We start from the raw sequence: 20,578 nt of genomic DNA, 5'->3' as shown, positions 1-20,578 counted from the left end.
TAGTTTTTTTCTTCTGAAAACCATTCATAAATTATTTATTCATTAACATGTTACGTCAAAAACACACTTCCCTTGAATAATAAAGATGAATGAAATAAGTAGTTTTATAAAACAATAAAAAAATATTTTTACTTATTTAAGTGAATAACTGCTAGGCTTGAAGCTATCACGAATTCACTTAATCTGCGAACGATAATAAGACTCGATGACCAAAGACAGGCAAGCTAGCTATTGCGTCTCAGTCCCGCTAACTAGAGGGGGAAGACTAAGTTTGGAATGGGAAGTACATTCTGCAAAACAACCAGAACGAGTGATCACAACAAACGCAATTCAAAACGTATATATACTATAAACTATATATAATCGATATTGCTATGGAAGTTTTGTTTAAACATTTAATCGGTAAGTTCGTCAATCTACTGCCATTGAAATATTTAAACATTTATTCGATAAGCTCGTCAATCGACTATGTGCATGGGTGGTAAAACATGCCCAAGCATACAGTTGCATACAAGCTCCACAAAGATGAAATTACAAAATATGAGTTTTGGGTATCTGTCGTCCCCAAAGATAACTAACAATATTACGTCATATGCTGAATTATGAAAATCTAAGACAAAAAAGAATAATCTTGATATTCAATATTACTTCCATTTAATAGATTAACACTAAATGCCATCTGAGAACACATAAATCACAGAATTAATATTGACGAATAATTACTAATTTTTTCAATCAGTTTATTGTGTGAGTTGATCACCTAGTAGTTCCCTAGTGAATTTACAGTTCTTCAACAGTAATACATCTTTTCTAACCTTTATATCATCTGGGAAACAGGTTATACTTCTAGTGAAATTGCCCCCCCCATTTCCTTCTGGTTGTGTTTTATGTCAAAGTTCAAACAATCTCATACATATGTGGTTTCCTAACTTCAACCACATGGTATCAAATGGCAATGTGCACAATGTTATAATATTTAGACAAGTGATCATATTCCGACTTGATTGGTAACTTTCGATCAGTACTAAAGAAGAAGAAACAAATGTTATACTGACTACAGTTTAGCGACTAATCAATAAGAATATCATAAAACAGCAGTAATACTTAGTTACACTATAAACATTCTTCATAACATAGTGGTCTCAATTTTCAAGATGTTATTATCTCGACATATAATTTATTACTTATCCGCAAATCTAAGTAATCAGCTGTAATTATATAGAAAGATTACCCACTTCATATAACTTTTATATTTATATCCGATTTATTACATGTTTATTATTTAAGAGACTAAAAGTTATGGAGTGGTGTATATTACTTATACTGACATATAGGTAGTATATAGTTGCAATCGGAAATGAAATGCCTGGCAGCAAAAAATCGAATTGAATAAAACAAAGAGAAAATCGGAGGGGAATCAAAATAATAACAGAATTAGATGAATGATGGAGTATATAAAGGATGATGATATTTTAAATGCATGATTTTCATATTTTACAAAGGCACTATTTGATTTTGCATTAAATAATAAATTGTTTTTCTCCACCAAGTACTCGTCCACCACAAAAGTAGTAAGGAAGTCAGAAAATCTATCTATATTCAAAGTAGTTGATGTTTTTAATTTGTTTATTTGAAAGGTTCGTGGAAAACATATGACTGTACAAACCTTCGAAAGAAGTCAATAAAAACAATTACTTTTATGTGTTGAAAATGTGTTTTACTTACTTGAATAATTTTTTCTGGTTAGCGTTTTTTAGCGAGTTAGTTTTCTACGGGATGGGCTCGCTAACCCCACGCACAACCCTCCTCCTTTACCCGGGCTTGGGACCGGCAGTAGCCCCCGGAGGGACTCCAAGCGGAGTTGAAAATGTTTTAGTAAATCTAAATATATGACGACGTAATATATATTCTCCTAATCAAGGTAAACATTTTAAATTATCTTAATTAAAGAAAAAGGAAGTGAACAATTTGAACGTTTTATTGATCTTCTCGGGGAAAGAATTGGCTTGAAATCTTGGGATCGATTCAAAGGAGGTCTAGATACAAAATGTAAGTGATAAATTTTTTTGTTCTTTTGAAGAGAAGTAAGTCTAAAAGAACAATAAATTGATCCAATAATGTGAATAATAACAAAATATATGATGTTATCAATATAATAAACCAGGCTGCTCTTCAATATGAGATTTTATCTCATGACAATAATTGTTATAAAAAAACTTATCAGAAGGGGTTTGGTGGAGATTTTAGTAATTTCAGTAGTTTAAATCATGAGTCAATCGAAGCTAGACCACCATGGAAAGCCTGGAAGTACTGGACAGCCGCTTCGCCCTAGTATGGGACTCCTCAGCAGTGAGCATCCACGATCCCGTCCTACGTGAGATTCGAACCCAGGACTTATCAGTCTCGCGCGTAAGTGCTTAACCATTAGACCATTAGCTTCAACTGACTCATGATTTCAACTATTGAAATTACTAAAATCTCCACAAAACTCCTTCTGATAATAATCATCTGCTCACTAGTGACTGACTTCAAGAGCCATTTCCTGGAGTTCTAGTGAGCAGCTATGACCAGTGAAGTTCAACCAGGTCTGTTGTGAGATATCAGCTCACTGAAAACAATGGTGGACGGTGGTGCAATTTCGTCGATTAGTTGGAGTTAGACATTAACATCGTTGGATGCCGGCTCCCAGGTTTTCCATGGTGGTCTAGCTTCAATTGACTCATGATTTCAACTATAAAATGAATTTCCTATCAGCTACAGTAATTCATGAGTTTCAAACTAATAAACAGTGAAATTGTACTTTTATCTTTGTGTTACTAAGCAAAAAAGACTGAACATGATATATTCATTCTTATTCATATTAAAAAGATATAGGAAAAAAAAATTAAAAGTAGGTTTGAAATTCAACTAAAGAATCGCTTACAGTAATGCTACTCAATGAGAATATAAATATTCGAGCTTTCTTTATATTTAATGGTCATTTTGAGTATAATAATGATATTGTATCATAGATAGTTCTTAAAGTATAATGTATATGATATAGATTATACTATACATACATTGGTATATACAATAAAGCCAGCTTTCCTAATAAACCAATTTCATGTGTGAGCATGTTTATATTTCCCTTTAACTGATCGAGTCTATGAACTAATGAAAATAAATTTTAGAATCGTTTAACATTGTTTCTTTTTACGTTTGCTTTATTGAAAAACTAATCACCATTTAATTTTGTTTATCTCATGTTTATATCAAATCTGGTTACTAATAGTCTACTCAAAAAACACAACTGTCACTTCATCTAATTCATTGGATAAACTTAGTTGGGATTTATTGTCTATAAACTTTCATAGATGAGCTTATGGATAGAAATCAGATTAAACTGCATTTATAAATTCTTAATATATTTTTCTTTCTTATAAGCTCAATTTTTTGATTTATGATTCCAGCGAATACAACAGGTATTGATTCAGTATATACAATCTATGAAGGTCATGAAATAATGTTTCATATATCCACTTTATTACCATATTCCACAGAGAATCGACAACAGGTAAGTGTTAGGAGATATAATCTTTTTACCAATTCATTTTACTGTGAATTACTAATTAAGATTAATAGACAGTATAAAATTATGTTTTTTTACACTATCCCTTACCTCATATGATATTTTCAACTATGGAACAGTAGTTTCACCATTATTAATGGTCATTTGGGGTAATAAGCATTCAGATAATGTATTAACATTTCATAAACATGGCATTTATCAAACATAATTTTATGACCAAACTGTGAACCACGTATAGAATACATAATCTTCATTACTCCAGAAACAAAGATTTTTGAATCTAAGAAAAGAATGAAAAATCTCAGTCATACTGTGGTAATAAATAAAAATCTATTTTAAATTTATTTGTGATGCATAGACAATAATGATTAGTTCTTAGTAAGAATCGTTACAGTATAACAAAATAATTCACTAAATATCAAATATTGTATAGAGGAGATGTAAACATTGGATTCTGGCTGTAAAGCTTGATGTTCAACATGTAACTTGATATCCCTGAATAAGGATCTTAGTTAGTTTCACTAAGTTTTCAATGCTTCTATAACTGATATGAGAACTACCTTTTTATGTTGCTTATTACATGATGCGTCACAACGTATTTCGGATATTTTGTATTGTATGCCTGTTTTGCTTTGGATACATTATATGATCGTTGTTCAACTCCTATTCTAAGGAAGAATTTCAGTCAGTCAGTCAGTCAGTAACAACGTAGAACTTCGTACGTACGTACATCACTTCGAGCTGCCATACCACATTAGCACACACATGCAATTGTCGATTCAAATTCCGTAGTGGTAGAGGTAGCAAGAGTATAAGCAGTAATCGGGAAGATTAGGGTTTGAAGATGTTATTCAAGGAGTATAACCCAGTGTAATAAATTTGGAAAGAGAAAAAAGAAAGGGACATGAAGAATTCAGAAGATTAGAATTTGAGGGAACATAAAGAATAGATGCACCTGCGCCATTGCAAACGATTTTGAGCCATGTCATTCAGGGTCTCTAACCATCGAATGCTATCGTCTCGCGGTCCCCAACCAGATAGTCCACACCAATCAACATGGCTCAGTCCACTTGTCAGTGATTTCATGGGTTTGTGCCATGTTTTGGTCTGGCCGCTCCTAGCCTTCTTCAAACCTACTCCTACACCATAAAACATCGCACGTCGAGGCAGTCGGTGGTTGGGCATACGTAACACGTGTCCCAGCCATCTCAACTGATCAAGTTCCACTACTTCATCAATTGATTTGCCATCCTTACCTAGTACCCGTTTCCTAACAACTGCGTTACTTACTCCATGGTCCCAGGATATACGAGCAATGTTTCGAAGACACCTATGATCAAATACTTGTAACCTACGAATATCCTCTACTCTTACCGGCCATGTTTCACTGCCATAAAGTAGGACGGAACGAACTGCTGCGCAGTAGACCCGTCCTTTGGTTGATAGACAGATATCTTGCCTACGCCATAAATGACGCAAGTTAACAAAGGCTAGTCGAGCCTTCTGTATTCGTGCTGAGATTTTGTCACACTCCAAACCACAAGGGCTGATGAGACTCCTAAGATAAGTGATTCGATCGACACGCTCAACTACTTCACTCCCTATCATTAGTTCGGGTGACGATGCCACCCAATCCTGAAGCAACATTATGCATTTCGAGGGGGAGAATCACATCCCAAACATGCTTGCATTGTTGCTTATAATGATCATCGTCTTCACCAAATAGAACTATGTCATCGGCATATTCTAAGTCAACAAGCGAATCCCCCGGTAGAAGTTCAACCCCTGGAAATCTAGACGAGGAAAGTGTTATCTCTAAAAGTACGTCAATGACAAAGTTGAACAAGAACGGAGAGAGTGGACAGCCCTGACGAACACCACTTGAGGTAATCAGCACTGATGACAGTTCGCCATAAGCCCTCACTCTACCAGTTGTGTTCGAGTAGAGAGCCTTTATAAGGTTAATGTACTTCTTTGGTACTCCTTTCAGTGACAAACACTGCCATAGAACCTTACGACCGACAGAGTCGAATGCTGCTTTAAGGTCGAGAAATACTACCATTGTGGGGCGTCTGAATGTGTGTCTGTGTTCTAGAACCTGACGTAGTGTGAATATCTGGTCTATACAACCACGTCCAGGTCGAAAACCAGCCTGGTTTTCTCTAGTCTGCTCTTCACGAGCTTTAGTTTGGCGTCGAAGTATTATTGAAGCTAATATTTTAGACACTATATTAGTCAAACTGATTCCTCTGTGATTGTCACAAGAGGACTTTTGTCCTTTCTTAAAAACTGGCACAATCAGTGATTGAGACCAGTCAGATGGGATTACGTCTAGTTCCCAAATTCTACCTAAGACCTCAGTTAGTCTCACTGCTAATACTGGACCACCATCCTTAAAAATCTCAGGAGTAAACCTGTCAGGGCCTGCTGCTCTCCCTCGTTTCAGATTTCCTATGGCTTTTTCAACTTCGTAAAGGGACGGAGGACCTAAATTAACTTGCCATTCAGGTTGACTAGAGATCGTGGGAAACCGAAGTGTGGCTGAAGGCCAGTTGAACTGATCCCTAAAGTGTTCTGCCCATCGATCCAATCTCCTGGATTGAGAATGAATAATATGTCCATCATTCTCTGAGATTGTTTCGCTAACGGTCGGGTTCCTAATTCCGGTTTCCTTAACGAGTCTGAACAATTGTCTGCTATTACCTATTGCCGCTGCCTTTTCCATCTCTCTTGCTTTCGCTACCCACCACTGTTCGCGATCATTGCGTAGACTTCTTGTCAGCTTGCGCTTAAGCTGACTCCGCTTTTGGTTATGTTTAGAGTCAGATGGAATGAGTTTCCGAGCATCTATCAGTGAGATAGATGCTGCTGAGATCCAGTGTTGCTCCGTAACCTTACGGTTTACTGTACTAGCAGATATCACTGCTGTTTCCACAGCTTTTCGGATATCATTCCATGCTGCCTCGGGGTGGGCACCACATACATGGCTGCCTAACTGTTTTCCTAGTTGTTCCTGAAATATACTCTAAGCTTGACTATTATTAAGCAGGGCCCCTAAGAGGTTTCCTTGCAGCGTCTTTCCTACGTCAAGTAAGACGCAGACAGATACGCGCTCGTACTAGAGCATGATCTGAATCTAAGCATGTGCTCCAGAATGAGCGACAGTCTTCTATCGAGCCCTTCCATCGGTGGCTGATAGCGATGTGATCTATTTGGGTCCAACGTTGGGACGAATTCGGGGGTCTCCATGTCAAAAGATGTTTTTCCTTATGCTTAAAGTTAGTATTTGCAAGAAACAGGCGATTATCTGATCATAACTGCAACAGATGGTCGCCATTATCTGTTCTTTGAGCCACGAAGCTATAAGATCTTCTCAGGTGTCTTTCTCTTTCACTTAGTTTACCTACTTGAGCATTAAAGTCACCAGACACTATTACTATATTTGAGCAACTGGCTTTTCGGAGAACGTCAGAAAGCTTTCTGCAGAACTCATCTTCAAGATCGTCTGAGCTGCAGTCAGTGGGAGAGTAAGCAGAGACGACGAAAAGGCAACGACGAGTGTCCCTATCTTTCCGAGTCTTTACTGTTCCTTTTAGCCAGACAGCGCACAAACGACTGTCTACTGGGATCCAGTCTAAGAGAGCTAGTTCTGCCCTAGGACTCAATGCTATACCTACGCCGGCGAGGCCACGGGAAGCAGAATCAGGGCTTCCAGATACACGAAGCGTAAATCGAGTCGGTTCTTTATTTTGGTATGGTGAGGTCAAATGAATGACGCTACTTGGATCCTGTATGCGCGTTTCGGAGACGCAGCACACATCGATGGCGCGAGATTCTAAAGTTTTAGCTAAGGAAGCCTGCTGTCCTATTTGGCAAAGTGTTCGGACGTTAAAAGCTCCTACGTGTAGTTTAGAGCGTGGTTTCAGGAGACCAGGAATAACGTTCTGCGTACTCAAATCGTCTGCCCTAGAGGTGTGAGGTGATGAAGGGACGTGAGAAGGATTATTATGAGGTGTAGGAAGGATTTGAATGTGACCAACTTGGTCTCGTGTATTGTTAAGGGTATATGAGCTTATATCACTTCCCGGCTTCCCACACCGTGAAAGGGTATTTCTTGAGGAGCCTGAAAAGGAAATCGGATTAGTGCTGCTTTTAACGACTTGGGAGACAGACCACAGAGCTCAAGGAACTCCTTCCTTCCTTGTAAGAAGGCAGCATCGCTGCAGATGCTGGTTGTCCGAGGGAAAAACCTTACTGCTGTCACAGCCCTCAACAGTCAGCAGTACGACTTCGCCCTCAGACCTTGAGTTGCTGCTTTTAGTCTTACCGTTCTCCGATCGACCTGTCTGGCATGGCAGAACCTACAGGAACATATGTTCCAGCCAATATAGCTCGGTTGGATCATCACGATAGGCAAGCCCGACCACCACGTTAAGGTACCAGCTACGGCCGGTAAGGAAGAACTTACACTGTCATAATTGTTTATTAAAACCATAGGAATATTCCAGCTCGTTCTTTTTGATCGTAACGAATGAGTAGTCCAGTAGACTTTTTTTAGCTTGATCTCTGATCTAACTGAACTTCTAATCTCTGTGTTGCTACTTTTGTCCGAGTATAATGTGCTTAAATGATTGACTATCAGTTCAGTTTCTTTTAATAATGACGTTATTAAATACACCTTAAAATATATCTTACCTCTTTCCTACTGATAAACGTATTTAAGACAAAGATAACATTAATCAAATAATCGATGTCTAAAGTTAGAAAAGACTAGAAATATCCGTTTTTTATTAATAAATATACAGTACGTGTTTTGTTTACTCTAGATTGAACGAAAACGCCATATTGGGAATGATATAGTCAACATTATATTTGTTGATGGATGCCCACCTGGACAACAACCATCATGGACTCCATCTATGATGAGAACTCATTTTACTCGTATCCTTTTTTTACACCAAAACGATGATGTAATCAAGATAAAATATTTGTGTTTCAAAACAATTAAAAGTCATTTGATTACTATGCTTTGATAGGCGCAACTAAGAATCATATCACAAGTTCATCATTCGTTTGCTCAAGTATATATTGAGATTAGATCGTAAAATAATAACATGTTCAACACAAGGAAAAAGTAAGCAAAATAAACTTGGATCACTCATTATCAATAACATTATTAGTGAACATGTTAGAAAATGAATTAAATTTTTAAAAAAAATTAATCAGTAGACTCTGTGGTGGGTCCCAGCAAAATAGAGCTTATTCAAGATGTAACAATACGCAAAATTACCAATAATATACCAAAAAAAGTTAACACTGCAACTCTAAGTGTCTGTCTATGAGTAAAGCAAAAAAATAACTAATTACAGTTACAATATAAATGGTATATTAAACAACAAAATGACAACAATTGTTATGAAATGAATGTTACTTGTAAGCTTTTCTCTGGGATAACAACCACAAATGAGTTTATTTGATTACCGAACATTCCTCTGCACATGATGGCACAACAGCATAATGAGAAAGATTAAATTCAATAGTATTATTTAATAATAATCCAGGCCAAAATCCAACGTAGTGTGGGAAGGCCTAAAAAGATGTCATAGCAATTATTATAATCTTCAATCAAAAGCTATGGCCAATAAAGCAGAAGAACAGATGGCGTAGATAGCATTTTAATTTCAAACAGCGTGGTAGTATATCAATGTGTGTATATAAACAAACAATTATATTCGTTTTTTTACCACTGACACAGAGAAACAATAGATATTGAATATAAATGTGATTACATATAAAGTGGGACAAACCAGAGAGATAAGAATTGGTTTTTATTTTGTCATTACAATAATCACTGAATATACATGTCACAATAACTCTTACCAAACGATCTGATCTGTTCTATCCTACTTATCTGATCATAGAATGTTGTTTGATAATTTAATTTTTAATAGTTTGTTTTCTTTATATTATATAAGAGTATGTTAAATTGTTTAAATGAAACTACTTATTAGTAGTATATTTTGATTGGTTAATTAAAACATCATATTATATTTTCCTTGATGAATGAACTATTCAATTAACAACAACAACAACCCCCAAAAAAAACATCAGATATATTTGCTGTGGTAACATATGATAATGAAGCAAATGTTTACAGGTAATGAAATCATTTTCAATTCTATGATACTAATTTGTTTTTAGATTGAATATATTTGCTGAAGAATCAGTTCCATTTTTTGGACCACCACTTTATAATCCACCAGAATTTAAAAATCCACAAGAATTTCGTGAATTTCTTTTAGTAAAATGTAAGATGTTTGGAGCGTACTTTTCTTAAACGTTTACTTAGATATAATTATACATATTTGTTAATAAACTGTAAGCTACAACAGTTTAATAAATTGTAATGGTTGAAGGTTTGATTAGATAGAATGAAATAGTGGATGACCTCTACTAATGCCTTATATATACCCTATATATATATATATATATAAATACTTGTGATGCTTAGCAGTGTAGGGGTATGTGAAAGAATTTCGGAACGTTTTATTCTCCTTCAAAACATTTCTGTGTTAAACATTCTTGATTCCTATTTGCTTATTGTTTTCCTATGAGAATGCTTTTTTTCCTTTGAATATGAACACTGACTGTAGAATTAGCTATAATATTAAATATGGCATAAATCCTCTTCTATTATTACCTGGTATTTTTGTTTTTAAAAATGAAATATTATCTCTCAGATTTTTTGAAGAAACAACCGTATTTAGCTGACATTATTCATATAGTGTCTTCATATATCAGTTGTTATTACAGTGTAGATCCATCATATCTCAGTTATATCAGTTATTGCTATAACTCGATAAAAATACTATAACAATCACTGATAGGGCTATTTGTTTTTGTTTGTTAACACATGTTAAGCCCATATAGCTTATTCTAACTTCTGTACAGGCTGATTTATTCATTCTTCTTGAGTCACGTTTTGACCTTGTTAATTATTCAGTTATCAACCCTGATTGTTTTTATATAAGTATATGTATGTGTACATCTTATCCTACTCATCACATATTTGTAGCTTATTTTTGTGTGATCATAAATATTGATTAACGCTTGACTAAATCTAGTTGGCTTACACGCATTCTCCATTGCGGATCGTTTTACTTCGCTCTCTTTTTGTTTCGTCCCCCCGATTACCTCTTCAAATCACTGAGTGCATGAAATATACATATTCAAAATCCATTCTCGTATTTGGCTTATTTAATTCCGTTATATTCACTAACGCGGATTAAGTTGATGATAACATACGAGAATAGTCAGGATGTATATTTCGACAGCAATCATTCAATACCGATCATTTATGCAATCTACTTGGAGTCACAAAAGTCTGACTACTTCCCTTTGTATAACTAAACAAGAACTGATTCTGCTTCGTATAAATAATAGTTTAAACCACACATTAAAAACTATGGAATCAGTCACTGATTCAAAATATCTAAAACGTTCCACTGGGTTTTATGTGATTTACTTATCTGGTCTATACGCAAATGTAAATCTATGGAACTAGACAGTAGTTAATTTAAATCAGCTGTCAGTTAAATGCATATTTAAGATTTGTGATGACAATTAATTTAACTTTACTAACTAACAACATAACAATTTACTGATACAAATTTCAGGATCACTCAGTGGCTGTAAATCAGATATAAATATATTTCAGTTATCGAAGTAAAGACTGACTGTTTGCATGGATGACTTATTTTATTTGAAAGAATCAGATAATTACCATCGAATTCATTCGTAGCTGTAAACAACAGTAAAGAATACTGAACATTGGTGACTGCTTATCTATTATTTTTCCTAAGGCACTTACTACATTATAGAAGTTGATATCAAACACTTTATATCTTCACTTGAACCAAAATTTTCGAGGCGAGAATAAACTTTTGAATAACTGTCAGGTTCAACCAATTTAATTTCAAATAAATTTCCCTTTCTTCCACACCAATTATTGAGTTTTACCGACCATTTCGGATTGAAATTAAACTTAAAGGCAGACTTTCAAACTGTATTTATTTTTAAAAGATACAACAGTGGTGATGAGGTAATTTGCAATAATACTCTCACAGTTGATGAAATCAGTTTACTTATATCATAAAAAAACGAAGCTGACTGATAAATCTCAAAATAAAACAGGACCTTACACCACAAAGGATTGATTCATTGTTCAAATATTTACAGCCATCACTCATCCGTGAATTATAGGAAACCTGATACTAACTACTTGTTGTATGTAAATTATGTACCCTTATTTTTGGCAGTTTAGTTGATATTTAAGAAAGTAGAAATAAGAGAAAATGATTTGATAAATAAGTCAATAATGATTTTTTGATTGAGATCATGAATCGATGAATGTTAGATCACCATTGAAAACCTGGAAGCACTGGACGGCCGTGTTTTTCTAGTGTGGGATTTCTCAATCCTCAACAATCTCCACAACCCCATAATGTCAATAATTGTTTAAATAAGGTCAGAACAAACATGAATGCGAAATAATATGAATTTATTATATTTCGTAGTTTCTCATCAGCTGCTTACAGTTATATATGTATTAAAAGCCTACATTGAGGTAAGATATAGTGTGAAACAATTGACATAGATAGAATAGATAGGATGATAAAAATTAGAATGACAAAGGTTATCAATAATAAATAACAACAGGTCGGTAGTCATTTATTGTTGTCGCTCAATGTCGTGGATTAGTTGAAGCTAGACATTAACACCGTTGGATGCCGGCTCAGTGGTCTAGTGATTAAGTGCTCACGCGCGAAACTCGTAGGTCCTGGGTTCGAATCTCGCGGGGGGCGAGGTCGTGGGTGAGCACTGCTGAGGAGTCCTACAATAGGACGAAACGGCCGTCCAGTGCTTCTAGGTTTTCCAAGGTGGTTTAGCCTCAACTGACTCATGATCTTAACCATTGAGAATAGAAAAAACTCTAGAAATGGGTGATGCAATAATTAAGCGAGATTCAGAGACAGATAAGATAAATTGTGTAATAATTTTAGAGGTTATGAAGGGTTTACATAAGAATCCTGGAATTAAAGAACTGATAAGGCAAGTTACGTAATAACCGAACAGCGTTTGAAGAGTTTACATTGAATGAATGGAAATTTATGGATGAAGGGGTACAAAAGATAATAATTCCGTTAGGCAAGACTGCATAACAAAATGAACACCAACAAAATAAAGATAATGACAAGAATGGTTGATCTGGATGGTAATAGTTTGATTACTGTCTGTTTTTGGATACATAAATCGGATTTGAGTTTTTCATCGCTATTAATTCAGCAAACCGAAGAGACTCTGTATTTCATTGTCTGCTAATAATTTTGAAAGTTAGAAGGTCAGTGGTGTGCCGGGTGTCAAATAAATGCCTAGCTATTGCATTGTTAAGAGCCATTGCCCCTCACAGTCTCAATTTCTTTGAAACATGCTCGGAATTGAGAACATGTACTCTTTTCTCGGTTATTCCAACGTATGTGCTTTGGCACGTACATGTAAATTGGTAAATACAGTTGGAGCTACTGAGAAAAGAGGACCTGTTAATTGTTGTTTGTTTGAGCGAGCACTTCATTTCACATAACGTTGTCAGTTTTGCTGACAGATAAACCACTTTGAACGCGGAATTTATTCTGTTGTTAATTATTCTGGTGATTTCATCTCCTTTAAAGCTCAAATATAAGAAACAGAGTTTCGTTTCAACTGTATCATATCTGGTTTTTGCACGCTTCCTGATGAACTTCACCGAATATGTATTTTTATATAGTCAATTTGTTATGAGAGTAAATTTATCTTCCAAGCATTCCTTTGAGCAAAATTCTACGTATATTGTCATAAATAGTTCATACAATCTCATATTTGTTTTGAATTTAATTAAACTTATAAAAAGAACTAATTGCACAATATAATTGTTTAGTTATTAAGTTGAAGGTATATTGCATGACATGAATATTATATAACGCAAAGAAGTTAAATTAATACCAAGGCTTTTTTCCAAATTTAGTCCAATATCAACATGCTTTGAATGTATGCCCTTAATTTGTTTACAAAACTGAATGAAATAAATGTTTACAAATCATTTTGTTTCTAACTGTTGTTCAGTCAGTTTTAAATAATAATAATGATGGTAATAGTAATGATAGTAATCATAATAATAACAATAGTAATAATAATAGTAATAATGATAATAAAAGACAATACCTTTAATGGATTTACTGAATGGATTTACAAAATTCCGTTTCCTTTTTTAAACCTTTCATTATATAAATAATTATTAGATTCACCTGAGTAAAATAGATTTTTTTTAGTGTAAATAATAATTAGGAAGTTTTCTTTTCCTCCACTTTTATCCTTTTCGTATCATCTCGAGTAGGTTGAGCTGAAGTATACTTTCATTGAGAACAAAGATCTTTTTTGTTTTAAATGTAACCAAGTAAACTTCATAAATTGACCAAGTTCCCATCTTTGATTTTTAAATAATATAACACAGTTTCAAATATATATATATATATAAACTAAGTGTTAGTTTTCTTTTTCTGTGCTCACGTTTTCCGTTTGACCTAGTTAATTTTATGTATACTTCAAGTAACCGTGTTCAGTGTCACAGTAACAAATTATTTAAACAAAAGAACCAATAGGAAAACCATCGATAGTAATCTTTATATGAATGAAGCATTTTATTGTACAGAGTCATATATATATATATATAGTGTTGTGGTACAACGGGTTCAGTTGATCTATATTTAATAAAACAAATATCTGTGACTAAATTGAACAGGATATTTGTCAATCAGTTTGACAATGCCGTTAACTTTATACTATCCATCAATCAATTTAAGGAAATCCCGTTAATCAGTGATAACTATTTGTAGGTTAACGGTAAAAATTTCAAACAACATAGTCATATGATCTTTGGTAAGCTTACATATTATTTAGATTACAGTAGACTTTCTTTTTCTTTATAGTACTCAAATGAATACTTAGTAATCTTTATATCCGAGCGAAGATTAAATCACGACTAACTTCTGAGACATATTAATTTACTAATATTACCTATATATTCTTATGATGTAACTATTCAATAATTAGATTATGTATATTTATATTCCTCTTATTATAAGCTTTATTTTGACCTAAAATTTATTATTTTACGACTTACGGTTCTTAAGCTATGTTTAGTTTATTAACTACTGCCTCCCACGTTCACAGCCACTTTTTGGCTTTATTGTGTACAAATGTTATTTCCTATTTTATGGTACGTTGTGGTCTGTCCGGTTGATATATAAACCGAGTACGTCTGAAATAAACGATTCGATTCGATTCATATTACAGAAGCTGGTATTGTGTTCTGGACTCAAGCGGACGGGCTAGGAGGACATGGGACCAATAAGGACGCTAGGCTGCTCATACCGGTCGAACGTCATTGGTTTGACATAGTGCAAAGATTTGTATAAGTCGTATTTTGATTGGTGGATAAATCACGTGATAAAAAACCAGACATAAAATCATAACAGTAATATTAGTTGATTATAAAAGGTATATTCAAACTTAAATCGTTTTGGTAATAGAAAGTTACAAATCTTTACGAAACGAGATTATCATTACTTATGGATGAGTTCACATATATTAGTGGTTTATTGTGAGATAACTTTTACAAAGAAATATTTTAATTATATTTTGATTATGTAACCTGAATTTCACAGTTTATCAATGTAGTTAGTTTGAACATTTTCACGTGTTAATAATAAATAAATAAATAAATATATATATATATATATATATATATATATATATATATACCAGTAATACAATACCCTAATTTGTCCATTTATTATTACTATGTTTACTAAAACGAGGATAAGTCGGATTTTTTCTAAATATTTACGATTCCTTAGTAGAGATAAACAAATAATGATTCGTTTCCGCCGAAATCCTCTAAAAATCCAAATGCAATTCGGTAATAAGGCATTAGAGTTGTAAATTATTTAATTATCATAGATACATGCATGAAATTAGGTAATCAGGGAAAAATTTTTCAAAAAAAAGAAACTGGATCGAAACTATTGGTCGTATTTCATTGTATATCAACGAGATCAGTACGTGATATTCACAGAATTTATAAAAAATTACTAAACAGTTTAATTGACATGGGTCAAGTAACAGAATTCAAATTATTTTCAGTTGCTGCATAGGTGCACTGATAATGGTGATCACTTGTTAATTGATGTAGTATCTGTTATTAACACTTTCTAAATTACCTACGTATTTTCATTTCGGTAAATGGATATTTCTCTATGACAAGCAATAGCCAGGCATGATAGTTAGATTTCATATCTATTGAGTGATGAATGTCCTATAATATCATTATTTTACTTTTGACACAAATTTCAACTGTTTGTTTATGACTAAACATTCTTCATTACAAGATGACTCTCTTTGTTGATCAGTTGACCTATCTTCTAATAATCGATCATTCACTGGTTCTGTATTAAAATTTTCATATTTCCCACAACCATTTTTTCTCGATGTTGCCTGTTGCATAATTTAACAATAACAACTCTAAATTTAGTGTCAAATAAAATCAATCAACACATATTTCATTTGCTTCATCTACATCAATATAATGTCGATGATTAACGTCAATGTATTTTATGTTTAATATTCCGTTTAAACTTTAGTAATCAATGGTGAAAAGGCTGCATTTAGATCACCAGTATTTGCACAAAAAAGACAACGCACCTTAGAGATGCTATTGAATGCAATATGCACTACTTACACAAGTGAAGCAAATGTAAGTGAATTTTTGTTTTGTAAATTCTTGGCTTTCAAATTGTTTTTTTCAATAATTAGCCCTCAGATTCACCTGTTGGTATTCCTTACATGTATTGTATGTGAATGTGTTCACTGTTAACGTGCTTATAAATGATAGTAAAATCGAGCCAAGTTTATTTTTTGAATATTCTATGAGTATCTAAACTTACTGAGTAGCTATTAAAATACAAACTATGTGGTTCATATTTTAGTTTTTAAATGAATAGGACTTTTTGTAAATGTGAACAGACATCTAATCGGAATGTATGATCTATCAATAGATCACCGATGAAACCTTTATCAGTAATGCTTGAAACAATAGAATGACTGGTAAGTGCACACAAAAATCTGCTAACTAGATCTACCAGGATTATATCTTATTGCCTTGAGATCAAAACACAACTAATCCACCTTAATAAAATGAGAAATCAAGAACCGAGTATGAAGTCATAGGAAACAGTATTTTTCACACAAGCTGGAGAACAAAACTAAGTAAAAAAAACCAATGCACAATTCAAAACAAACAGTAGGAATGCCCTCAGCTACTCCATGAATAGATGAACAAAACAAAATACAAACTAAACAGGTATAGTTAATTGTTCAAAGGTAAATGATCTAAGGCTACTATAAACATTCCAATGATAATGATTATTAATTTGAAGTTGTATAATGTATGAGAATAGTTGATGATTTAAAAGTAAACAATTCCGATAGTTTTTTGTCTTATTACAAAGTTATTTTAGAACTCACGAATCGAAGTTGCAGTTAGACATTAACAACGTTGAATATCTGCTCAGTGGTCTACAGGTAAAGCGTTTCCAAGCGAAACTGAAGGCCCTGGGTTCGAGTCACGCGTTCGGGATCGTGGATGTACATTGCTGAAGAGTTCGATACTAGAAGAAAACGGCCGTCTGGTGCTTCCAGGTTTTCACTGATGATCTAACTTACTTCAACTTAACTGTTAAAATCGCTACGATCTTCACAAGCCCTCATTCTAATAATTATTTTAGGACCATTAAAATTTGATCAAGAAAAATAATTTATAGAACTATGTAAAAACTAATGAGCTTAAAGTCACTTGGTATTGTTTGCTTGTATATTCCAATTGTTGTTTAGGACTATAATTGATTAGTCTCTTGTTGGCACATATGCATCCTATGCAGACTGCCTTGATATTGCCTTTAGTCACAGGCTTTATGAGCCAAAATGGATAGCGACTAGCAGTGAAATACAAGACGAAAATACTTTCATGATCTATCTGGCTAAATTTGTATTTTATTATTATTATCATATTGAAGACACAATGATATTAACTTAACTGAAACAAATGACGTTTCTTTTCTAATTTCTTCTTTGTTGATTTTATCAAGAATGGTGCAATTTATAGACGAGCATTTAGTGATGTTGTAGTTGATTCATTCAATGGAGTGACAACAAGTAAAGAACAAAGTCGTAATGATGCTCATATCAGATATGGACAAGTAAGTAAAATCGATTAATTATACACATTTCATAAGTTATATGAAAATCTTTTTTTCAATACAGTTTGATATATCCAACACCAAAACGAAAATATAAGATTCCATTTTCTTCGATTTTCTATTAATGATTATTTCCTTCGAAACGATTTCCACTATAAGTACATGATAACTAGAAAGTAATTCATGTATAAATTCAGTTGCATTAAACTTGGGTTTTACTATGATTATATTGACCAACAGTTTTATACACTGATAGCTTCATTAATTCAGTCTTATATACGCACGTTTCGGCCTGTTTAGGATTCGTTAGCTGGATGTACCTGCATCCCAGAGTTGATGTTCGAGTTCCGGAGTGAACATCAACTCTGAGATGCAGGTACACCCTGCTAACGAGTCCCAAATACGACGAAACGAAGTTGAACTAAGCAACACTCAGGATAATATATATAATATCGCAGTGATTTTTGTTTACTTATTTCTCAAAGTTCATGCATTAATTCAGATGTTCAAAAATTTATTCATCACTCTCTTTCTTTAAATTAATTAGCAAATACAGAGGTTTAATTCGTACGATGCATTAAGTTAAATACATTATTTAGGATGATGTGGTGCAATATTCTTGAATTTTTCTATATCAAACGAAGCAATCTACCTATTAGGGACTTAAAATAAAACATTAGGTCACAAGATGAATGAGTTTTGAAAGACATATAGATATATACATAATGATTATTGTCTTAATTGGTTAAACGGCGACAGTCTCTTAACCGAAAATCATCCATAAATATGTGCTCAAAAAAGATCCAATAATCAGCGAAAACCTTTTCAGTATTTTTTGGTTCCACACACTATATTGAAAAATAAAACTTGACAGTCACTAATGAAAACAATATTATCAGAGGGGGTTCTTGTAGATAATAACTTAACAACAGAAGGGTGTTTTGTGGTTATTGTAGTAATTTAATAGTTGAGTTCATGAGATCAGTAGGCCCCAGGTTTGAACCTCGCGGGGCGGGATTGTGGATGCACGCTGCTGAGAAGTTGAACAGTAGGACGAAACGGCCGTCCAATTTTTCCAGGTTTTTCATGGTGGTCTAGCTTCAACTGACTCATGCACTCAACTATTAGAAATCAATATTATTATTTTGTTAATTATTATTCATTATGATTCATTTCCTCAATACATTCATACTGAATTACTGATTTGAATGTCAATTTCATTTTGTGGTACTAGATGTTGAAATTAAATACAATAATTAGAGGGGACGCTCCAACTAGTTCCATAACTAGTGGTCAATCGAGAAAAAATGTAAGACAATTTTATTAATTGTTACGTTTATTGCGCATTTCAAAATACTTCATGTTGTCTTAATTTCATTATGATAACAATATTTATAGGCTTTTAAAAAAAGCGAAGTATAACTTTTATTGTATTTTTACAAATAGAATAAATTTACACACTTAAAATTACGTGTCGACCACTAATGAAAATTTAAAAGCATTGGACGGCCGTTTCGCCCTAATATGAGACTCATCAGCAGTGCACATTCAAGATATTGTACGCGGGACTAGAACTGTGATCTACACAAACCTGCATACTGATAAGCGACAATTTATTTTGATCAGATGATTCTGTATTTTGCTTAACATAATTTATCACAAAATTAACTAGCCTTAAGTCAGCTTAGAACTAAATAGTTTACTGTTTGATTATAGTGAGGAAATACTTCTTAAAGTTTTTATTATTACACTTTAAAAACTGGTGTTTTCAAATATCATTAGTTGGATGTATATCACTGAAAGAAATTGGTCAATTGATTTAGAATCTTTAGAAGTCTAAGTTTTATCTGCTTATTTATCGGGAAGTAAGTTTATATTTCTCAGTTATCTGGTTCATTATACTACATTTTTTGTAAATATAAGTTACAACCAAGTAATTTCAAACCTCAAAGTGTATATCGTTTCCAAAGGAGCCACGCCGTTTCATATCAAAATTCATGCATGTTTTATTTTGGCTCCAACTCAATATTATTGTCGTCTCATATTATAAATAAACAATATTACTTAGACAACAAAGTGATCCAAATTAAACAACCGTTAAAAATTTGGAATCAATGAACAGCTGTTTCGTCCTACCTTAGTACCCTTTAATGCTTCGCACTCGCGATCAGGGTCCTGGGTTCGATCTCCAGTTGTTTCGTTGTGAATTTTTAATGTTTGTCTATCCTCAATCGATTTTTGATTTTAGTAAGATTCAATGGTCACCACAACCCAATACTGAAAGTAAATTATAGTTAGTACAGATAAAGCATGTTTATTTAGATGCATCACTTGTTATACATAATTGTTATCTGGTGTTGTGAACCAAAATCAACCCCAAAGTTTCAAGTGTGAAACAATTCTATAGAATGAAACAACAAACAAGCTTAAATGTTTGTGGTATAATATACCCAATAACGAATCTGAATAATAAGACAATGAAAGTCATTCGACAGACTAGTGATTAAATGTGAATTAAATGTAATTAGTTGTAGAAAATTTGAAATTTATTAATAATACCATCAAATTAAAACTAAAGAGTAGTTACTACTCATTTCTATTGCACAAAAGTTTAACTTGTTTCAGTAAAATTTGTCAGTCAAGTTTTCTTAATTGTTCTTTG

The 20,578-nt window shown here is 33.5% G+C and overlaps 1 protein-coding gene across 1 annotated transcript in view; it reads left to right on the top strand.

Moving 5' to 3' along the window:
• The window catches only part of GARNL3 (GTPase-activating Rap/Ran-GAP domain-like protein 3), a 132,236-nt gene that overhangs the window by 86,205 nt on the left and 25,453 nt on the right, over positions 1-20,578 (top strand). Inside the window, exons 8-15 of the mRNA XM_051214994.1 lie at positions 1,951-2,049; positions 3,450-3,553; positions 8,395-8,509; positions 9,680-9,725; positions 9,770-9,876; positions 16,303-16,415; positions 17,806-17,916; positions 19,151-19,225. Of these exons, the coding sequence (XP_051068180.1) occupies positions 1,951-2,049; positions 3,450-3,553; positions 8,395-8,509; positions 9,680-9,725; positions 9,770-9,876; positions 16,303-16,415; positions 17,806-17,916; positions 19,151-19,225 (770 nt within the window). The remainder of the gene's footprint in view (positions 1-1,950; positions 2,050-3,449; positions 3,554-8,394; positions 8,510-9,679; positions 9,726-9,769; positions 9,877-16,302; positions 16,416-17,805; positions 17,917-19,150; positions 19,226-20,578) is intronic.

The sequence above is a fragment of the Schistosoma haematobium genome, chromosome 2, assembly GCF_000699445.3.
Source record: "Schistosoma haematobium chromosome 2, whole genome shotgun sequence".
NCBI classification, from domain to species: domain Eukaryota; kingdom Metazoa; phylum Platyhelminthes; class Trematoda; order Strigeidida; family Schistosomatidae; genus Schistosoma; species Schistosoma haematobium.
This window is presented reverse-complemented; position numbering and strand designations above follow the sequence as displayed.